At 38.5% G+C, this 22,149-nt stretch overlaps 2 protein-coding genes across 2 annotated transcripts; both read right to left on the reverse strand.

Moving 5' to 3' along the window:
* Positions 1 to 528: 528 nt before the first annotated feature.
* LOC143588242 (G-type lectin S-receptor-like serine/threonine-protein kinase SD2-5) lies at positions 529 to 3,024 on the reverse strand. The gene has a single exon (XM_077069301.1). It carries the CDS (start codon positions 3,021 to 3,023, stop codon positions 603 to 605), a length of 2,421 nt encoding a protein of 806 aa, XP_076925416.1. The 5' UTR covers position 3,024; the 3' UTR covers positions 529 to 602.
* Positions 3,025 to 19,266: 16,242 nt separating this feature from the next.
* On the reverse strand, positions 19,267 to 20,726 carry LOC143588243 (protein FAR1-RELATED SEQUENCE 5-like). The gene is made up of 4 exons (XM_077069303.1): positions 20,550 to 20,726; positions 19,905 to 20,472; positions 19,552 to 19,823; positions 19,267 to 19,494 (listed from the first exon to the last, which is right to left on the reverse strand). The coding sequence occupies exons 1-4, from the start codon at positions 20,724 to 20,726 to the stop codon at positions 19,267 to 19,269; spliced, it is 1,245 nt and encodes a 414-aa protein (XP_076925418.1).
* Between the last annotated feature and the right edge of the window lie 1,423 nt (positions 20,727 to 22,149).

A 22,149-nucleotide genomic window follows, 5' to 3' on the forward strand; every position in this document is an offset into this window, starting at 1 on the left:
TGTTGTAATTATGGTGCAACTTGGGTGGGTTTTAACCGAGATTTATTTTGTACTAATAAAATTAGATCAAATGTTAAATGTTAATATGAATTTAAGTAACAACATATGGGCTTAAGCACATAATATTTATGCTGATTCATGAATGGGCAAATGGGTCTTAAGATCGAGTAACAAAATAACCGACAAAATAAAACCGAAGTAACCGACCCAATTCAATAACCAACGGGTAGGTTTCGCCTTTTCGAAAGCAAAAATTTACGCTTATGTTTCTGTCTCGTTCAAAACCCGAACCACGCCCGACTGTTACATAATCATCCATCATGTACGCCACATTAAACAAATGACTAAAGTGCAGTATCCGGTTCTCACCACTATCAATATTACAATTTATGATAAAAATGTTATATTCGCCATTCCATTCAGAAAATTATTTTGATGCTATTTCTGTTTAACAAAAAATAAAAGTATATTCTACTATCATTAGATTCGGAAATGAATTATTTTGATACTATTTCTGTTTAACATAAAAAGCCACCAAACGTTATTACAACATATAAGGCATCACAACAAAATTTCACAAACACGTATGTCATATATACAAACTATCTCGGCCCTGAAAGCCGAACCGCAGATAAATATGCGTCACTATTACAATCAGACGGTCCCGATGAAGTTCCTTCTTCACTGACCGACTTGAACAACCCCGAATAGAGTCGTGAACCGGTCTGAGACGCCATTGGAGGTGCAGGCACAGGGCATAAACCCTCAAGCATTTGAACCACTTTGGTCATAGGTGGCCTTAGGTTCATATCATCTTGGATGCACCATAGAGCCACTTTAATAGTCGCAATGACTCGTTCATCTCGCTCATCGATTTTCATTTGCGCGTCAATTATTTCTTCAGTATTTCCTTCTTCCATCATCTTAAATGCATAAGATGGGAAATGGGATTTCTCCGATATCATCGAGGAGTCGTAGTTTTTACGTCCCCCGATGATTTCAAGCAGTACCATCCCGAAACTATAAACATCACTTTTTTCTGATATTGCATAACTCGTGATCCACTCGGGTGCTAAATACCCTCTTGTACCTCTCATAGTTGTGAACACGTGGCTTTGTTCTCTTGTCATTAACTTAGCCAAACCGAAATCGGACACTTTGGCTCGGAAATTATCGTCGAGTAACACATTTTCCGGTTTTATATCGCAATGAACAATCTTTACATCACAATCTTCATGTAAATATGCTAGTCCTTTTGCAGTACCAACCGCGATGTTATATCGTGTGTCCCAATCCAATAAGAACTCGGTCTTGTTCTTCTTGAAAATCCACCGGTCCAACGAGCCGTTAGCCATGTACTCATACACAAGGAGCCGGTGCAACCCTTCGGCGCAAAACCCTTTGAGCCGAACCAAATGGTGGTGGTGAATCCCGCCAATTATGCTCACTTCGGCTCGAAACTCCTTCTTGCCTTGACCGATCCTTTCCAACTGTTTGACTGCGAGCCGGGTCCCGTCTTTTAACACCCCTTCGTAAACCGACCCGAACCCACCTTGACCAAGCTTCTTACTGAAATTATCGGTGGCCCGTTGGAGATCTAAATAAGTGAAACGAATCGGCATTCCCGACAAACTTTCCAAGAAATTATCCTCTTCTGATGTTTCATCAACGTTTTCAACAGGGTCCTTGTTATTTTTCATGTTATATAAACGAACCGAGATTATCGCAAGGGTGATTATCACAAACACTGTGACTATAACTATCACAATTACCACCACCATAGACTGTTTCTTTTTCACATGTGAAGTATGTGAAACCTTAACGTACGATTCGAAAATTACATCGTTTTTTGCGTCCATGAAGCTCCCAATCTGTTCAAACATGTAACAGTTTCCAGATCGGTTATCAAAAAACATAACCAAGCAAGAACAATTATTCAAACACGAAGATTTGCACCCTGCTAAGCTGGTTTTCGAAGATGGTTGCATAAACCCGAGAGCCGAATAACTCAGGCCCTCACCCGCATTAACAAGACTCTTCTGATCTTTAGAACTACGACAAGAAACCGGGCTCGGTTTGCAGCTTATCGCATTCAGCCCAGACGGACACTGGCACGTGTTTCCATCATGACATACAAGATACGGTGAACAGGATTGAGGCGTGCCACACGAATCACCGGGAATGTTAGTATTTCCAGCGATTTTTCCCGGGAGATTGTAGAATCTGACGAAACCGTCTTCTTCTAACACTGCAGCCCATGTCGTGTTAGCATTAGAACCATCTGTAAACACAAATTGCCCTAACATAACTTTGGCTTGATCATAAAACTTCCATGAATTGTTTTCAATGGCTGCAGATTCAAGATTTCCACCATCCTTATTAATGATCCTCCTCTTATCTTTCCCCATAGCCCAATACGGTTGCGGGTGTTTATAACCCGCGGTTAAAATCAAGTCTCCAGACTTGATCTCCAGTGAAAATGTCAAATTGTTTCCGGGATCACTTACCAGCTTCATTCCTGCTTTAAATTCTTGACTCGGCATTAGCGTATTCGTTGGGTGATCAAAGCTTTGCCAAAGAATATTTCCGTCTTCCCCAACCAAAACCAGGTTTCCTGAATCAAGCAATTGCATAGCCGAGACGCCTTTCTGGCTCGTGTTAGTCGACCAAACAACTTTACCATTGTTCTGAATATAAGCATTGCCATCAAGATCAAACACAAAGTTATCAGAATTGCCAATGGGAACCCCTCGGTTTGCAGACCAGACGACTCGTGAACTCGCAACGTGAACGATGACAACGGTGAATGAAGTGATATCACTATTGGTGTTGAAACCGAACCCGAAACTGGAACTGTTTGATACAAGGAACAAACCATTGTTGTCAATATACTGCATTTGTGACCCTTTGAAACCCGGGTTCACTTTGGCAATTTTTCGAACACTTGATAGGCATGTTTGAGGAAACAACAACAGAAAGAACCAAGAAAACACAGTAACAGGAAAGATTAACCAACCTCTCATTATCAGTTCAGTTGACCAATTTTGCAACAAGTTAAAATCATAATTAGGTAAGAACACAAATGGGTGTTTTGAATTTTGACTAATAAAGTCAAAATGGGATCAAGAAAACAGCTCAAACGGCATGATCCAGCATATGCCAGCAAAGAAGAAAGAGAGAATGAAAATTGTGAACAAGATCTGGTGGGGTTTGGATATGCAAATAGGAACCAATACACAGACACATGCGTGTATATATGTATGAATTACGTGTGGATGACAGCAAACCATTGGAGGGGGGGGGGGGGGTGAAATTGAAAATTGAAGTGGATATTGTTATTATTGAAAAGGAAAAAAAAGAATAGCTAAAGTAGTGGTGCATAGTATCTCGGTGACTTTCTCTTCTTTTATAAGTCTTAAAGAGAGTCACCGGTTTCGTTCCCGATCATAAATGAATGTCATACACGAGCAAAATGTTTTATATGCGTTGTTTGTGATTGCGGACATGAATTCAATAAGTGTATATGGACGGCCAGGCTTTGTTGTTAATTTTTTTCAATAAATAAAAATGTAAAAATTGAATTAAGGTTGATGGGTGGTAGTTGAGGTGGAATTGAATGTAGGAGGGGGGGTCAAAGGTCTGCCCAACCAACTTGTTGGCGCTAGAAGTATAAAATTAGCAGTTTCTCTCACCAACACACTATTCGTGATGTGTGAGAGTGACATGTTCTTCCATATTTTCTTGTCGTTTTATACGTATTTTTGCTTCAATTTTATAGGGTTTTTCTAACCACGCCGGCGGTATGGTTAGAAAACCGCAGACGCCGCGGTAAGGGCTAACCGTGGCGTTTTGCCCTCAATCAATTAATTCATTGTCACGTAACCAAACCATCATCTCACACCATCTCACATATTATTATCATTAATATTAATATTACAAATATTATCCTAAGTTCTTAATTATAAGATTTTGATTTAAATATATATTTGTTTTAATTATAGGATTTTGATTTTTATGATCAAAAATGATATATATTTAAATAAATATATATTTAAAAATATATTTATTTTAATTATAAGATTTTGATTTTTATGTTTCTGTTAATTATTATAATATATTTATATTTCTATCGAAAAAATATGTGTATTAATTATTAAGTCTTTTTGAGAAACTTTGTAGTTCTTACTTTGGTATAGGTTGTAATGTGATTTTAGTCTATACTATGAGGTGTTGGCTATTTGTTTAAAAAATATTAAATGAAATATACATCTTCATATTGGTTTGATTACTGGTGTTTTGGAATCCAAGCTCTCGTTGTTTTCTTTTGGTTTGGAAAATACATCTTTTTCATAAGTTTATTATGTAGTTAAACGAATATTATGATCTTGTTTATGTTACTAGTTGGTTGGATTTTAATAATTGTAACCTTACAATACTAAAAAGCATAAAACCATGTAATACAAAATATAAAAGTTCATAACAAGTTCATAACATACAAAATATTAATGTTTGATTGAATATAACAAAGTAATGTAAATGAATATCTACACTACCGTGTCCCCGTCTTCGTCCCCGTTGGTTGAGGCGCCGGCCCCTGCCCTTGATGTGCTAGCCTCGTGATCAAAGCGTGGGGGAGGTAATGTGTAATCCTCACTGCGCTGTCGGCTGGCCTCCCTCTCCATCATCCAATCGATTTGACGTTGCATCCGTAGCACCGCGTCCTCTACTCTCCGTAAGCATGCATCCGTGGCGTGGTCCCCTCTGTCCTCGTCCCCTGATTACTCTTCGTGGTTGTCGTCGACGTGCACCTCCGGGGAAATCAATGGTGGAGGCTCGACTAATGGCACCGGTATGTACGGTGGTTTGTTGAAGTCCGTAACGAGACGGTCTACTCTTCTCCCTTCGGGCTCTGTAAACTTGAGAACAATACGCATGCCCTGGGAGCTAGAACGGGCGAGCTCGCGGGGGGGTACTGTCGGGATTGTAAGAGTAGCTAGCTGTGTTTGAAGTCCCAAATGATGCGCGATGCGCGTCACGTAGGGGCCACCGAGCAACGATCCTCGTCCCTGCCTGTGCTGGTATGTGGCGATGTAGTCGGCGAAGCAATGGGCGAGGTTGCAATGGATCCCCGTCAGAAGGCACCGCAAAAAAAACAAGTCTGAGAGTTTGCAGTGGTCAGCACCCTGATATCGACCTTGTACTGGCGAGGCTATCAGCCTGTGTAGGTACCTGCACAACGAAATATAATATATTACAATGTAACGTAATGTAAAGTAACATAGGTTAACGTACATATACAACGGGTCAATGATGTAGGAGGCTTTTGCTTGGCTACCGGATGGGAAAGGCTTACTCGCAATCGCGCGCCACCAAACGCGCAGATAATCGTCCCGGGCCTCGTTGACGCTCGCGGTGTAGATCGGCTAACGGACCTCCTCCTCGGTGTAAAAGCCGATCGCCACGGCGAACTCCTCCAACAAAAAGTACCGGTCGACCCCAAACATCTTGAAGGAAACCTCCCACGCCCGACCCTCTGGATTCTGATCTCTCATCTGCAACTTTAGCCTCCCCGCCTCCCGTGGCCTGAAATAAAATAAACAATTCGTTATGAATATATTAAAGTAATGTGTAGGCGGTAAAACAAAGTTAGACATAGTAAGTAAAAAGAAAAACACCTGAAACGGAATGTTGAATAAACCTTTAGCGTAAGCTCCCGGTGTGCGGGGTAGTTCATCGTAAACATCCTCATCCACGGCGAGTCCGTCCCGACATACTCTGACATCCTTCCGTCCACGCCAACTGACTCCATAAAACTGAGGCTTAAAATGGTATTCGGCATAGGCTTCATCAATCGGAGCTGGATGTACCGGTCGTGCACGAGTGTCCCTTGAACAAACTGCGTGTGTGGGCAACCCACCAACACATCATCCCCTTCAATAGGTTTTGGCGGCTGTTCTGTCCGCCGCCTCCGTCGTGGCCGCTGCTCAACCTCCTCCTCCTGGTAGAGGATGTCTTCTTCTAGGATGTCCATCTGTTTATCATATATATATTAAAAGGCACATTTTAGTTATCTCATTAAACACAACTGTTGATGGATATTTTAAACAAATAAGATTACGGTTTCAAATTTTCAAACCGACCGTATAAAACCGTACCGGACGAAAGATTTAATCGTATATATTAACTGTTTAGATATTTCATAATATATAGTATTTCTTTAAGTTTAATAAAAAAAAGGTGCATTATAAAGCCCAAACCGTGAAACCAAACCGTTAATAACGGTTCGGTTTGTTTCGGTTTTAAATCTCAACGGTTTGGCTTTGGTTTTCGATAATGCCAAACCGTTGGTAACGGTTTGTCTTCGGTTTGACTCGAAAACCGTCAAAACCGGACCGTGATTATCAAACCCCGAGTTGAGTCGTCTAACTAGCTCAACACAGTCATGATTATCAAACCTATATAACCTGATAATCAAACCCTAAAATAACCCGCTCAAGTAAACCTATATAACTTGATTATCAAACCCTAACCCGATTAAATACTCTAATTTATACGACCAGCCATAAAAATTCCGGGTTGTTTCGAAGGTTTAGGTCGGTTCAACGGTTCGGGTCGGGTAAGGCCGCAAGGTTCATTACGATAATAAACTTCAACATAATCATTTAACAAACTTCAACATAATCATTCTTACTAATTGTAATTTTAGTAAACAAAAAATTAATAATTGAACCAAAACATTAAAACATACCTTATTGTAGAAGACTGGAGTGAAGGAGAGATGGATACTAGGGATGGAAAGGAAGGCTGAGGACGGTGTGTCTGAAAGAGAGATGGCCGACGGTTGACTGCGGCGGTGGTGGGGGGTTAGGATTTGACCTGCAGTTGTGGTGGGGAAGGGAACTTGTGTGATGTTTTTGTGTTTTAGCGATGGGTAAAAATAAATAACCTAACTTGCTGGGTAAAAAAAAGGAAAAAATTGGAAATAAAAAAATCAGGCGTTGCAGATGAGAGTCAAACCCGGGTTGACAGGAGGGTTGGTTGGAATAAAGGGAGAAGTATTACCACCAGACCAGAGTTCCAGATTGTATATGGGTTCACTCTCAAAATATATATGGGTTCACTCTCACATATATGAAACAAATTTTGAGATGAACTTCCTTTGTATATTAATTATGGAAACCAATTCTTTATGCACGTCGCCTTATGGCCTGTTGGTTAACACTTGAAGCTTTGTGGGTAGAGGTCGCGGGTTCGACCCCTGTACACCCCGTTTTTGTTGGAAAGTTATGTTTTTATTTCTTTTAAGCCACAATTAATCATATTAATAATAATAATGACTAAATATGAATTATTTCACTAAAACCCGACTTTGTAAATAGCGTTTAACCCGACTAAATATGAATAATGACTAAATATAATTATATTATGTTTTTTTAATTAATTTATTATATTTATAATAACCTAATTGTTATTATAACATAATTGTTCTTACGATAGTGAAAATTAGAATGTGATATTCCAATAGTTTCTTACAAATAAAGATATTAACACATTTAACTATACATTTTTCAAAAACCTTCGTGACTTTCCCGTCGTCGGTTGGGGTTTGACATTAAACAAATCAATTATTGAATCGGGTATCAAAAAACGGTTTGTTGATTCGGGTAGGGATGGCAATGAAACCCGAACTCGATGAGAAAACCCGAAACCCGACATAAATGGGACGGGTAATACCCGACCCATTAGGGTTTGGGACGTGTTTGGGATTAGTTTTGAAATTTTTCGCGGGTTTGAGATGGGTTTGGGATTTCTAATATACCCGATTACCCGACCCGATTACCCGATAACATAAACCCATTTACCCGATTATATACCCGATGCACTCGATATAGCTTACTATATTATATATATATATATATATATATATATATATATATATATATATTCTATATTCCAAATATATTATTTGTCGGAACTTGTTTATGTCAATTATTTTAGACATTTTATCTTTTTGACAACCATCTTTGTAATCGATTAGTTATATTTTGTTCAAACCTAGTAGAAACCTAGCGGGTTTTGAGCCGGGTATACCCAACGGGTATTTTATCAAAACCAGATAAGAAACCCAAAACCTGATGTGAAAACCCGAAACCCGACGGGTAATTACCCGATTAAAACCCGACTAGTTTGGGACGGGTTTGGGACGGACTTTCATAACCGGGTATGGGTTTGGGAATACCTAAACCCGACCTAAACCTGAACCATTGCCATCCCTAGATTCGGGTGTGCTAAATGGATATCAAGTTGTATAATATGGGTTATAATGAAATTTTATAAGCGGCGTATAATGGCAATGCAATCACACTAAAATATGCCAAGTGTGTAAATATCTCTAACCAACGCGTTAAGTCCTTAACGCCACGTTTAAAGGTAAAGTGAAAATCTACAAACTCTGAAAAGCCTGTAAACCTCCTATTCACTCTGAAAAGAATTTGTTAACCGCTCCGTATAGTCATTAACGTCGGGTATAATGTCATTTACATCATAGGAATTATGTCTATAAAAACAACTACCATCAACTATTTACACAAACATATTAGTCTACCTCAAACATGTTTCGTAACAATGATATTTCATTCTCGAGCTACAAATTATACAAAAAACCACGATCATACGAATATCATCATTTATGCCATTATTATTAAAACCATATGTTGGTTGTGTAGACGCTATTTTGTGGTGACATGCAGTCCTAGGGGTGGCCGTGGCTAGGTGGAACTCTTAAATAGTCCGCCATAATAAATCCCATCCGGGCCGATTGCAGGCACAGTGAACTCCATTCAACCCTGGAGTGAAGAACACCGCGCACGGACCAGCTCAAACTATCTACTACTTAACGAGGGTGTACCGTGGCTCTTAATGAATTCGGTGCCACCTCAAAAATACAACCATGAAGTGATCTCACATGGAATGCTACCATCGTAGAGCCATAAATAATGGGGATAAAAACGCTATAAGTGGTGGCATTCACTATGTAGAAGAACAACAAGAAAAGAAGCATGAAGAGAGTGCGGTGTCACCACCAATACTTGACTGTCAAGGAAAAAATGTGGCAGGACAAAGCTGCGTAGATGCTATTTTAAACTATAATATTTTAGGAATATTGTTAACTAGTTTTATCTAATGTAATCGTTTATAAATTGACAGGACAAAGCTACGTAGAATTATGATCATGCTTATTGGGCACTGATAGTTCCCGAGAGTGAAATTGAAGGCATGTTGATAACATTCTTGGTCAGCGAGGAGCGACGATTGGTGTGTCCCACATTATTATTAAATGAAAAAAATGTGGTAAGCCGATTTCGAAATTGGAGTAGTGGCCGTTGTATTCTTATTGTTTAGATGCTATTTTGAAGTTTTTTACAACAACGTCTATGACCTGTCTAATTTGTTTTAAAATTACTAGCACTATTGTTATTATTATAATTTGTTAGTATGTAATTAGTCATTCTGAAGTAATTGTTTATTGTAACACAGTTTTATTATATTTTGTAATTTAAAGATTAGATGTTAGCACTATGACCTGTCTAATTTGTTTTAAACATGTTAGCACTGTTGTTATTAATATAATTTCTTAGACTATCTTCATTCATAAACCAACAAAACCACAATTTTTATTATAAAACTAATATCTCTCTCTTCCACCAATTTAATCCAACCAAACCAAACTTTTCATCCTCATTAGCAAACCAAACTTCATTATTCTTTATTAAATAAATATAACTTATAAATATTTTTATTAATAATTGTTGTGTTTTTTTTTAAAAAAAAGTGTTTAAAAATATTAAAAATAATTTCTTTATTTAAAAATAAACAATATATATTTAATATAAAATTAATTTAAAAAATTATTTATATTCATCAAACACACTTAGTAAAAGTAGATAACAAAGTTACGACCGTAGCATTAAATATAAAATTACACTTAGAAATGATAAAAAAAACTACATAATTCATCATCGGCAAATTTTTGCCAAATATGCTCAATCAGATCGTCTTTTAATGGAAAGAGTTGAATTGGAGATGGATATGAAAGTGATATGATACCATATTTATAAGTAAAAAGTTGAATTACATAATAAGATAATGTTACATTCTTTAGATTTTAAGTTTTATCCAAAAACTCATATGAACCAATATGAAACAAATCACTTATTGTGGTTTAATCAGATAATGTTACATTCTTTAGATTAATAATGGCTAAATATGAATACAAAAGATCAATTAGAACAATTAAACGAACAATTTCATCATCATCATCATCATCATCATCATAATATCATAAAATCAACATAATATCATAAGATCGTCATCATAATATCTTTACATGGTTTGCTACCACAAACGTAATGGTAATTTTAAATTATTGATAACACCCTAACAATATTACACTCCAAAATTAGCATTTAGACAACCAAATGCACGTTACGTTGCATAGTTTAACATGCATACTTTATTCGATTTTCTAGATATTTGCATGCGAATTAAGATTCTCTAGATATGCGCGTGCCCCTAATACGCCGCGGTAAATGCTTACCCGGGCGGTGAACACGCTCCTCTTGCAGTGTTTGGCAGCCTTTTACAGCTTTATGGGATTTCGAGTAACCTTCATACGCACCGTATGCACCGTTAAGGACGAACCTCGGCGTTTAGAAGACCACATAAACCACTATTATAAACACGCGATATCTATAGGCTCCATACAACAAAAAATTGTTAATCCCCCACCCATACATCACCGCAATACTTTGCAAAATAATAACAATGGAGCCCGAAAATAGCATCTACACAGCCATGAAAATTTCGGTATGAAATAAACAAGATAATTTTGGCTGTGTGAATGATATTTTGGGGTCCATTATTATTAATATAGAAAACGGTCTCATCGGTCTAGGATTTAAGTCCGCTCATCAATATATTACCCTGGAAACTAATAACGATGGAGCCCGAAAATAGCATCTACACAGCCACGATAAATTCGGTTTGAACTTAAGAAGGTAATTGTGGTCGTGTGAATGCTGTTTTCGAGTCCATTATTATTAATATAGAATACAGTCTCGTCGGTCAATTTAACGTGGTTGGTCGAGCAGATATTGGTGGCTGTGTAGATGCTATTTTGAAGTCTTTATTAAAATCAATATAAAACGAGGGGGGTGAACGTGCAGGGCCCCCTTCATGAATTCCAACACCCCCGAAAAATCCCCAAAAGGTTTAAGGGATTTTCGAATTCGGTCAGCTAGGAGTAATGACTGGTGTGCGTTATTACTATTAATCGATGAACAAAAGGTTGCAGGCGGATTTTGACAATTGAAGCAATTGTCGTTGATGTCCTTTTTGTGTAGATGCTATTTTAAAAATCGTAGGACTAGTTTGTAAATACTCGCTCGTTCGTTTTAATGTAATCGTAACTTGTGTAACACTATTATTATATTTCACATTTTAAAGATTACATTATCATTGTATATTACGTAAAAAACGAAACGTTTGAAACAAGGACATATTCATCGCCATTTAATATTAGTATACTTTGTATATATATATTTTATTAACATTGAACAATATCGAAAATGAGACGATATTATAGTACTGGCTTAACTTTTGAAATTCTAATATAAATGTTACATTAAAAAATAGCATATACACAACACCAAATATTACATTATAAATATTAAATTCAAATACCAATAGGTCATAACATTGTAATCCGTCGCTGACAGCATTTCGGTACGGTTACGACTCCGCACCCAACTGATTGAACATCTCAATGATGGGTGTTTTATAATACAAATCACCCAACATATATCCCACTTGTAATAGGATGTTGTTGTGCATATTTTGAAAGACAGCTCACGACAACCGTCCTCGTCTTCAATGTCATCAAATCTGAAGTACAATGAACTTGAAAATAGCATCTACACACCCACTACAATTGAGAATGAACGACGATGATAAATTGATGGGTGAGATAATTTTGATGAAATATTCATCTTTATTTGGATAGTTTCTTAGCTTGAGAGTTACGTGAAAAAACATGTTAGAAGTGTTTGGTTTATTGTGATAGGGGGTTCGGGGTTTTATACACGATTTTTTTTGGGACACATTATACACTAGGTCTAGTGCTAACGTGGCTGTTCTTGTGCGACTTAATTTGGCATCCTAAAGAGAGTGAATAATGTCCACATGACCTATATACGCAACGTAATGGACTAAACGCGGCGGTTAGGGCCATCATTACTATTTGCATGCTTTGCAGAGTGAATAGGCTTTTTAGTGTATGCAGATTTTTAAGAGTTTGTGGATTCCAATGTTACCTATAAACGCCGCGTAATGGGCATACCGTGGCGGATAATAGGAACATTTCACTTTTCATTTGACGGTTACAAATTTACAATATTTCATTTCTTACTTTTTTATTACTACTATTTGTAAGAGAAGAAAAGATTACGCATTAAGATTTATTTCGCAATGTAACGTTATTTTGGAGCATTTCTTCAAACACGGGAAAAATGAATATGTTTATTGGTCACTGAACATCCCGAGAGTGAGATTGAAGGCATGTTGATAGTATTACTTTTATTAAATTTTGTAATTTAAATATTAAATTATGATTATAACACATTACACAGGAACACATGATGATCGGTTTCAAATACGTAACTGTAATTTTAAATTATTAATGACACCCTACCAATATTACATTTAAAAAATAGCTTTTACACATTTGAAATTTGTCTAAAAATTCAAATTTCAAATACATTTGAAAGTTATCTAAAATTCTTGTTAACATCTACGAAAAGTTCTTTTACGCTTTCGGGTGGTTCTTTTGAATGTCGTGTGCAACCCGTCTGTCAGAACACTTGTAGATGACGGATGGCACGACCGAGGAGGAGAAGTACGTCAGAAAGGTCTCCTCCGTTGACCTGTCTGTCGGAACACTAGTAGATGACGGCTGACACGACCGAGGAGGAGAAGTACGATACATAGGTCTCCTCCGTTTGTAGCATTACTAGTTGAGATCTACGACGACCTCAATTTGGCTGCTGCGTTGGGCCACGACAACCCTTACCACCACATGTAACTCCAAAATAGCGTCTACACGGCCAACATTTGGCTTTAATAGTAACCGACTTCATGAGTAAAATAGGAAGGTGTTCTGAACAATTTTGGGGTTCCGAGAGAAATGTTGTATAGAGGAAACATGGAGGAGGGTTTTATGATAAACATGGAGTAGGGTGTGTTTTATGTTCAAGTTTTGTGTTAGAAAAAAATAGTGAATCGGAGGGTGTGTTTGTAGACAAAAATGTTTAGCGTTAGAAAAAATGGTGAATCCTAGTGGGGTTTTGTAGAGAAATTATGGGTGTCACAATACGCCGCGTTAATAGCCTAATGCCACGTATTTATGCGCCGTAAGTTTGCACAAACTCAGATTCTTTGTGATTCCAATATCGTTATACGCCGCTTTGAAAACTATATGCGAAGGATGTTCAACTAAAAATTACATTATAAGTTATCTAAAACAACTAGAAGACTCGCCATACCCATCCATTAAGAAATTATTTTTTATATTTTTAAACACTTTTAATAGAAAAACACAACAATTATTAATAAAAAACAACTAAACACTTTTATAATTAAAGATTGGTTTAGGGTTGGTTTGTGAATGGGGAGTGGTAAACATAAGTCAATAAAATGTTAACATAATACTACAATCAAATACAACGCCATCTATATAGTTGGTTGGCCATGTGATGACGGTATCTAACACAGGCCGCTTCAACGTCACCTTCTATCAGCAGAGATTTGTTTCTAACAAGGTTTTCCATCATCATGCAAACAAGAACCCCGGCAGTAGAAACATTACTGTTATCCTGAGGAACATTTACCTCAACCAAACCAACATACATGTCATACTTCATGTGATTACAAGACCTGGTCCAATAGTGAATAGCATCAAGAAACCACGCGAAAAACAAACTTATCATCTCAATGTAGTACGCAACATAACGTCGTTTTTCATTCCTCCACCTCGTGTCGGTCCAATATTTTGTAATTACCATGGTCCACATATCAATACGAACGAGGAGCCAGTCCGATTGTTGAATCCATAAGGGGAATAACGTAATCAACCTCCCAAAATGGAGGGTATGTTTCTTTATCACCGGCCATCTCCCTAGCGTCAAACGAGTTCAAATCTTTCATATGAACGTAGAAATCAGGAGGCAACACCGTCCAACGTTGTTCTTCGCTTGGATATTTTAATAGCCTTGACTGTCTAACACGCATCATTCTAAGTGTCCACGCTTCAACATGCTGTACAATTTCGTGATATAAAAATAATATGTAACAATAATACATGGTCTATATAATTTGTTGTAATATAACTTAAATTAAATAGTCACTCAAAACAGATGACAAACACCCGTTGGGCTCGAAACCCAGTAGCGCACCCCAAAAGTTACGATCTAATGGTTTGGTGATGAAACGAGTATGGAAAAACGGTGCATCCCCGTTGTTATAAAAATCAATGGCATCCTTCGACCAACTCCTAGACTCTTCAACTTCAACCGCAAATATCTTTGTTTGTTGGGGGCGTTCGACACGATCTACTTCTTCTGGACCTCCCGAATGAGTACTTGACGACGTGCCTGAAACGTCTACGATAGACGGCCTCCTAACACGCCTCCAAAGTTTGTCCGTGATTCTTGCAGATTTTGGATCCGGTTGAGAATAGAAAAACCCGTCGTTATTTTTGTCCATATTTTTTTGCGGATTTTTTGGTGTGTTGGATGTAATGGTCATGTTGGTATATATGTTACACACAAAAGTCGGGGTGCATAAATTATGTTAACATTCTATACGCCGCGTTAGATACTTACCGGAAGGTTAAAAGTACATCAGACAGGCTTTTAGTGCTAGAAGATTCCTGACATGTCGGAGACTAATTGACCATGTATACGCAACGTTAAGATCTATACGTTGCGGTTAAATATGTCTTGCCACTCAATTTAAATAAGCATCTCAACATATATGCAACTTGAAAAATTGTTTGTTTGAATTTGTGTACATGCTATTTTGAAGTTGTTGTCAATTCTCATTTAGTTGTTTATCGTAACACTTTTATTATATTTTGTAATTTAAATACTTTAAATATTAGATCATGATCATAACACATTACACAAGAACACACTAAAAATATTACATTCAAAAACTAGCATTTACACAACATAATATTACGTTTATAAATGTAATTGACATACACGAAAATGTTCTTTTAAAGGAATTCATTCATCTTTACGGCGCCTCTCGGGTGGTTCTTTTGGATGTCCATTGGAACCCGTCTCTCGAAAGGCCTAAACTCTTCCCTCCATCATTCAATGGTGGCCACAGTGCCTGTAAACGACACTGTTTACATTTGCGACAAGGGGTACCTACATTACCATAAGGCCACAACAACCCCACCCTAGCATGTCACTCCAAAATAACATCTACACACCCAACAATAAGTTTTAATAGTAACCGACCCCATGAGTAAAACAAGTTGTTGTTTCAGCAATTTGGGTGTCGTGAGAAAAACGTCGTCCACATGAAACAATGTGAAAGGGTTTATGAATATATGAAAAACATGAATGAGGGTGTGGTTGAACGAATGGTAATTCGGAGAGGGTTTTATAGACAAAATTTGGAGGTCGTATACGACGCGTTACGTTCGTAACCCAGCGGTTTAGGATGACAGGTTACTGCAGCTTGCCAGACGCTCTTGCTGCAGCCTTTACAGACTTTGTAGATTAGGAGTTACCCTTATACGCCGCTTAAAAGCCTTTACGTGGCGGATAGGGGAGCAATATATCAACTATATAACGACCGATAATCTATAGGCTAAATAACACAATAAAGTCGTTAGTCCCCAACACCACTCCACCCATTCAACACGATAATACCCTACAAACTAATAACAATGTAGTCCGAAAATAGCATCTACACAGGCACAGAAATTTCGGTGTCAAATAAACGATAAAATAGTTGTTGTGTGAATGCTATTTTGGAGTACATTATTATTAATATATAATACGGTCTCGTCGGTCAACTTTAAGGCAGTTGTCCAGCGGATATTGGTGGCTGTGTAGATGCTATTTTGTTGTCTTTATTAAAATCAATATAAAACTAGGGGACGAACGTGCCTAGATGGCCCACTTCATAAATCCCAATAGTGCCGCAAAAACCCAAAAAGGAAGTAAAAGGCATGTTGAGAACATCCAAGCCCGCCTAGGAGTAACGACTGGTGTGTGTTACTACTATTACTTGTTGACTAGAAACTTGCAGCCGGATTTCGAGAGTGAAGCAATTGTTGTTTGTCTCCGTCATGTGTAGATGCTATTTTGTTACTGCAATGTCTATGTCAATGTTTTATTTGTTTGAAACATGCATAAATTGTTTTTTTGTTATGTCTGTTTACTTTGTAGAAAAAAAATCATTATTAATTAAAAAATTAGAAATTCATTTTTTCTCACAAACATTTCGTTTCACTAAAACCCGTTTGCAAATGGTTTATATTCACCAAACATACTTAATAAAGCATCTCAAATCTAGTACAATACTACTTCCAATGACAATCATCATTTGACCAATCAGAGTCCCACACTGGATCATTTTCATATGGATCATGATAGTAATCTTCCTCCGTCTCACTGGTGTAGTCGAAAGCTGCTTTCAAAACCTCAGGGTTATAATCATCACCCAGATCCATTTCATGCTCTTCACTTGGTCTAAATAATTCATCCTCTTGCACCAAAAAAAAACATCAACTCATCTTCTACCAATTGACATTCTTTGTCTTCCATTTGACTTGCTTCATTGTCAAACTGAACTACATTCACAACATCCTCAACATCCTCAATTTGATCCTTCTCATTTTCATCATGGCTGCAACATGACTGATAATGTGGAAAGTAAATAGATGAAACATGAAACTATAAACATTAAATGACAACAACAAAGATTACATTATCCCATACTACAAAATAAGATGTTAACAACTAATCAATAAACACAAAAATAAACAAAGAACAAAAACCAACTAATTGCTAGCAACATCTTCAAGCTTGTTACTTCTTTGGTTTTTATTCTTGCAAACTCATCTTTCTTATTCATCATATTCACCATTTCTTGAATTACCTTTTCACAACTAGGGCATGTGGGATCTTCGGCCCATTTTAGCCATCCACAACTCTCTTTCTGTAAAGTACTTAATATATCAACAAACAAAAACCCCTAATTCGATTAACAGACTAAGAACACTAAACCCTAAAATTGAACTAAGGCAAATTAAAGGAATCAACGTCAATTAACAGACTAGAACCCTAATTCGTTAGTAATTAAACACTTACACGGCACAAGAATCGACGACCAGGGTTTGCATCGGTCCTGGATATCCGGTAACATGTGGCGACTCCACATCGGCATCTCACACAAAGGTCATCTGCACGGGAAGGCTTGGAAGATGACCCAGAGGAGTGTTGACTAGACATGGATTGAGACATCCGTCAATCAGTCGCCGGAAGATGGAATAATAGGGGGAAGAGGGGAATCGGTCACCTGTGATGGAATATTAGAGGGAAAGAGGGGGAAACAATATTGCTTACATGCTGAAAAATAATGGAACCCTACCGTCATGAAAAGGACTATACGTGGGGTTATTGGTACTGCAAGATTCATGACATGTCGGAAAATAATGGAACAAAACCATCACGTATACCTCTTAACGTGGCGGATATAGATTTTTTTTTGTTAAATACAAAGCCACTAGATTTAAAGCATCTCAACCCCCTCTCCCCACCCACCAGCTCATAAACCATATATCACCAAAAACAACAGCGTATGGCACCTCTCTCCCAAATTAATTCACCAATTTTCACCAAAAGAAATACCAAACGTTTCAAACAAACTAAAACGGTGTGGATGTTATTTACAAGAATATTATACCCGTTGAACATTCTAAAATGGGTGGGAAGAGAACTAATGGTGGATGTGTGGATGCTATTTTTTGACAACTCTGTAATCCATATCAACACTACTTGTAGACCAAACAGTTTCTTTATTTCATTATCAACACGGTGCATATATCTGAATGTAATAGCTCCTTGATTGGTGTTACATTAGTACATAAAATTACATATTTTTATGTGGCTGGGATACATCGATTTAAATACACAATCAATCGTTTAAATCAACTGTATCACATTTGACTCGCTAACTTGACATGATTCTAGCGTACTCGTTTATACGACTTTCATACACAGCCCTCCATCCGTAAGCCTCTTCTTTTGCAAATATGGCCCAAGTACGAACCGGGAAAGGCACCGGGAAATCCCCTTCAAGTTGTATATATAACCAATGAGTATCTGTAACATTAGCAATGGCCAGTACCGGATGATCACGAAATCGATCTGGTCCCTCTCTCATCGGGAAAAAGGTCTGGCTGCTATGTGGCTCGAGAAGTATTAGAACGCAATTAAATGCTTGAGAAACGACGTATCCATGGGCGGGTAACTGAAACCAACGGTTGAGAGGCGCATCTTGAACCGTTTCAAAAAAATCTAACTGGCTATGGGCCCTCTCAAAAAACTCCGGTTGCTCCGTATTTAATCTTTCCCTCCTCCAATCTAGGTTCCTATCCATCTCATTCATCATGGCAACCCTAACCACCTTCCAACTCTTTTGACCGATTCCTCAACCCTCCGCAATTGCTCGAAAACCGCAGTTACTATCAGGCTTTACGTTTATGATCCTTGAGATGTAAGGGTAACTCCAGCTGGGAACAAGGCCCTTATACCGATTTACCACTGCAACATCTTTCGGATAAACCACTAAAGGAAAACCTATGGCAGCTCCAGGCCCCTTTTTCTTAGACGACCGTTTTGAAGGTTTAGGAGGGGGCATCTTAAGCTGTGAATGGGACTGCGACCGCGAACGCTCCAAGAATGAGGGGGTTTTCTCAATGTTCTGTGAGTAAGAAGTAGGGTACGAGGAAGGGATATACGAGCTATTCCTCGCGGCCTCCACCCTTTTTGTTTGCTAGTTTAAGTTTGGACGCCCGTGAGGGTCCTCCCGTTTCTCTGGCTCTTTTTTATTTGAGTTGCCGGGAAGAACAGACCAAATCTTCAATAAAAGACTTCTTTTCTGTTTTGGATCTTGACGTATCAAAACCGTCTATTTAATCTCTTCCATTTCTGCCTCGAAGTCTTCTTCTTCTACTTGTGCGACCACTGGATCATAGTCAAGCTTCCTCCATAACGGGTCTACCGATTTTAGTGGAATAGGTACGCCCTGATTAAGGTGACGCTCCAACTCACAAGCACACGGCAACCCCAGAGACGTTCGCAACTGGTGTCGGCACGTATATCCAGACTCGGTCATCTTTTCAAGCTTTCCATACTCCTTTTATAGTAGCGTAAGAGCCTTACTCGACACTTTATAATGTAGCACGTAAAAAACCTGGATGTTATGGTCTTTCTTTAACCTAATCCGGGATTGTTCAAATGTTGCTCCGATTTGGACCTTCTGGGCATCTATAAGCTCAAGGGCATAAGCTGCAAGTGCGTGGAGGGTGTTGTTGGCCCCATTAAGGTGCCTTTTCAAGTTCGCGTGCTGACTCTCGACTCGGTTTGTTGTAGTCTCGCCGAAGTTTAACCGATCGACCATCCAGCAAGACACAAACTTTTCCTTGTCTCGTAACAGCCAGCTATGATAGATATAGTCCCATACCTCTGAAAAGGAAACAAAAATAAACTTATGAAATGTACTACTAGATTAACACTTATTGTATATTAATAATCAGAAGGACTTACTTTCTTTCCCAATATTGCATAACATTTCTTGCAACTTTAAGTAGTTATATTCGTAATCATTGAACGTGGGAGACTCACACAAGACCGACCATAATAGAGCAAAATCTTCTCTTGCCTCGCTTTCATAGATACCCTTCCACTTTTTCATTATATTCTCACGTATGTGCCACCGGCATAGGTTTCCGTTAGCATTCGGGAATACTTGTTTACGAGAATTCATCAGGGCGGTGTCTCTATCGGTGACTATGACGTGCGGCTCAATAGAATCCTCGAGCATACCTTTGAGGTGCCCGAGGGCCCATGTAAAATCCGTCTGGCGTTCCCTAAGTAGAACCGCGTGCGCGATACAAAATGACTTCGACGTCGACTTCACGCCAATATACTGAACAAACGGCCACTTGTACATGTTGGTGTTGTACGTGGTGTCAATCAGCAACAAATGGGGGAACACACGCCACATTTTATATGACGTGTCATGACAAAAAAATACTTCCTCTACGCGGTTTGTGGTAGGGTTCTCCCGTGTGTGATAAACGAACCCGTTATTAAACAAGAATCTTTCAAATACCTGCAACCGGTTTTTATTTGACATTAATATATTTTTTTAAACATCCATTGCATCAAATCAAATTCAAAATCGTGAACCTGCATTGGGGTATCGCCAACTCTATTTTCTTTTCGCCACTTCTCTATAAGATTGTGTATGTCCTTGTCAATAACGTAGGCTCCCGGAAACCGTTGGCGTAACAGTTGAGCTATTTTTTGCATCTTCAGGCCATCCGCGTGTAATCTCGCAACCATATCAACCATCTCGTCGGACATTCTCCTTAGATACGCGTGACCCTCCTTAAAGACGAACGGGTTGTGGTTGTGCGTCTCGTTTACGACCTCAAGCTTCCAAAAATTACCAGCACGGTTGTGCCTTCCTTTTAGCTTAAACGGACAGCCCTTCTTATGCTGCCTGTACGCCTGATTGTGGCGGTGAGTTTTGGTTCGCCGCCGCGATTGCATCCAAGATCCACGGCTTTTGGCCTAGACCGCTGGACAACAACAACACACCCATGCTCGAACCTCTTTTCTTCTCCCACTCCTCCAGCTCCTCACGGGAAGAAAAAAACTGAAACAGTTATATCGGCAAATTTAAAACAAGTTCAAACTACTACTAATTACAAAATATTTTTATTAAACAAAACATATGGTCTCGTACGTTATCCGTTTTATATGACACCCTAGCCTCGCGAATGTAATTATCACCATCGTCGTCATAATCTTTGTAACCAGAATTATGTCTTCCGTAATCTTCGTCAATAGTCTCGTGAGGGGTTTCAAGAATACGGTCTGTTTCTGGTTGTGACCGATACGCGTCACCTGCTGGTAATGGGTACGAATGTTGACTACATGAATACGGCTCCTCAGTATTAAAATGGTACGAAGGCTGGGCAACGTAATGCGGGTCTCCTGATAAATGGTATGACGGCTGACCGTAATCATGTTCAGGCTTTGACAAGTACGAACTGCAGCTAGGCCCCACATCCCGCAGCGGATGGTCGTGCACAAAATATTCCTAACAAAATATATTGTTAACAAATCTAATTACAGAGATTAATGACGACGGGTAAATTAACCAAATAAACATGTGACGATACCTGGTTCAAATTTGGTAACGCCGCCCCCCGTCATAATCTACAAACCCCGGCGGCGCCTGATTAAAATCCGGAATACTTGACTCTCGTTTGTCCTCGGCGGGCTCGGAAAATAACCGTCGAACAACCACGACATTTTCTTTAGTTGGGAATTTTAACACTTTGTATATATGCATATTTAGGTTTGCATGCTAATATAGACAAGTCTGGGAACCAACCTAAATAATTGAGAGAACTATACGCCACATTAAGGTCTAATGTGGCGTAAATGTGGTCAACGACAGCTTTAGCCAGTCAAATCATCCGACGACGTCGACGTCGTCGATCAAATCAGTCACGTCAACGAAACCGCCCCGGTTAGAGCTATACGCTGCGTCTTGTGCGGTGTGGGGTGTGGTTAGCAAGACCCATTTTATAAGCCTTATAAATAGTTTGTGGTGTCATTCAAAGCTTTAATTTGGCTTTAACTAGGGCATGTCCAACCTTTTTAGAGGTTTAAAACAAATTAAAAAATTGTAACCCTTCTACGAGTTTTGTTTTTATCATGCCGTTTTTCTATTTCGCCAAATATCGATAATAATAAACTTTAATAGCAAGATTTA

The sequence above is a fragment of the Bidens hawaiensis genome, unplaced genomic scaffold (genome assembly GCF_021521415.1).
Source record: "Bidens hawaiensis isolate Kalapana, Puna unplaced genomic scaffold, B.hawaiensis_p1.1 tig00036270_1, whole genome shotgun sequence".
Lineage (NCBI taxonomy): Eukaryota > Viridiplantae > Streptophyta > Magnoliopsida > Asterales > Asteraceae > Bidens > Bidens hawaiensis.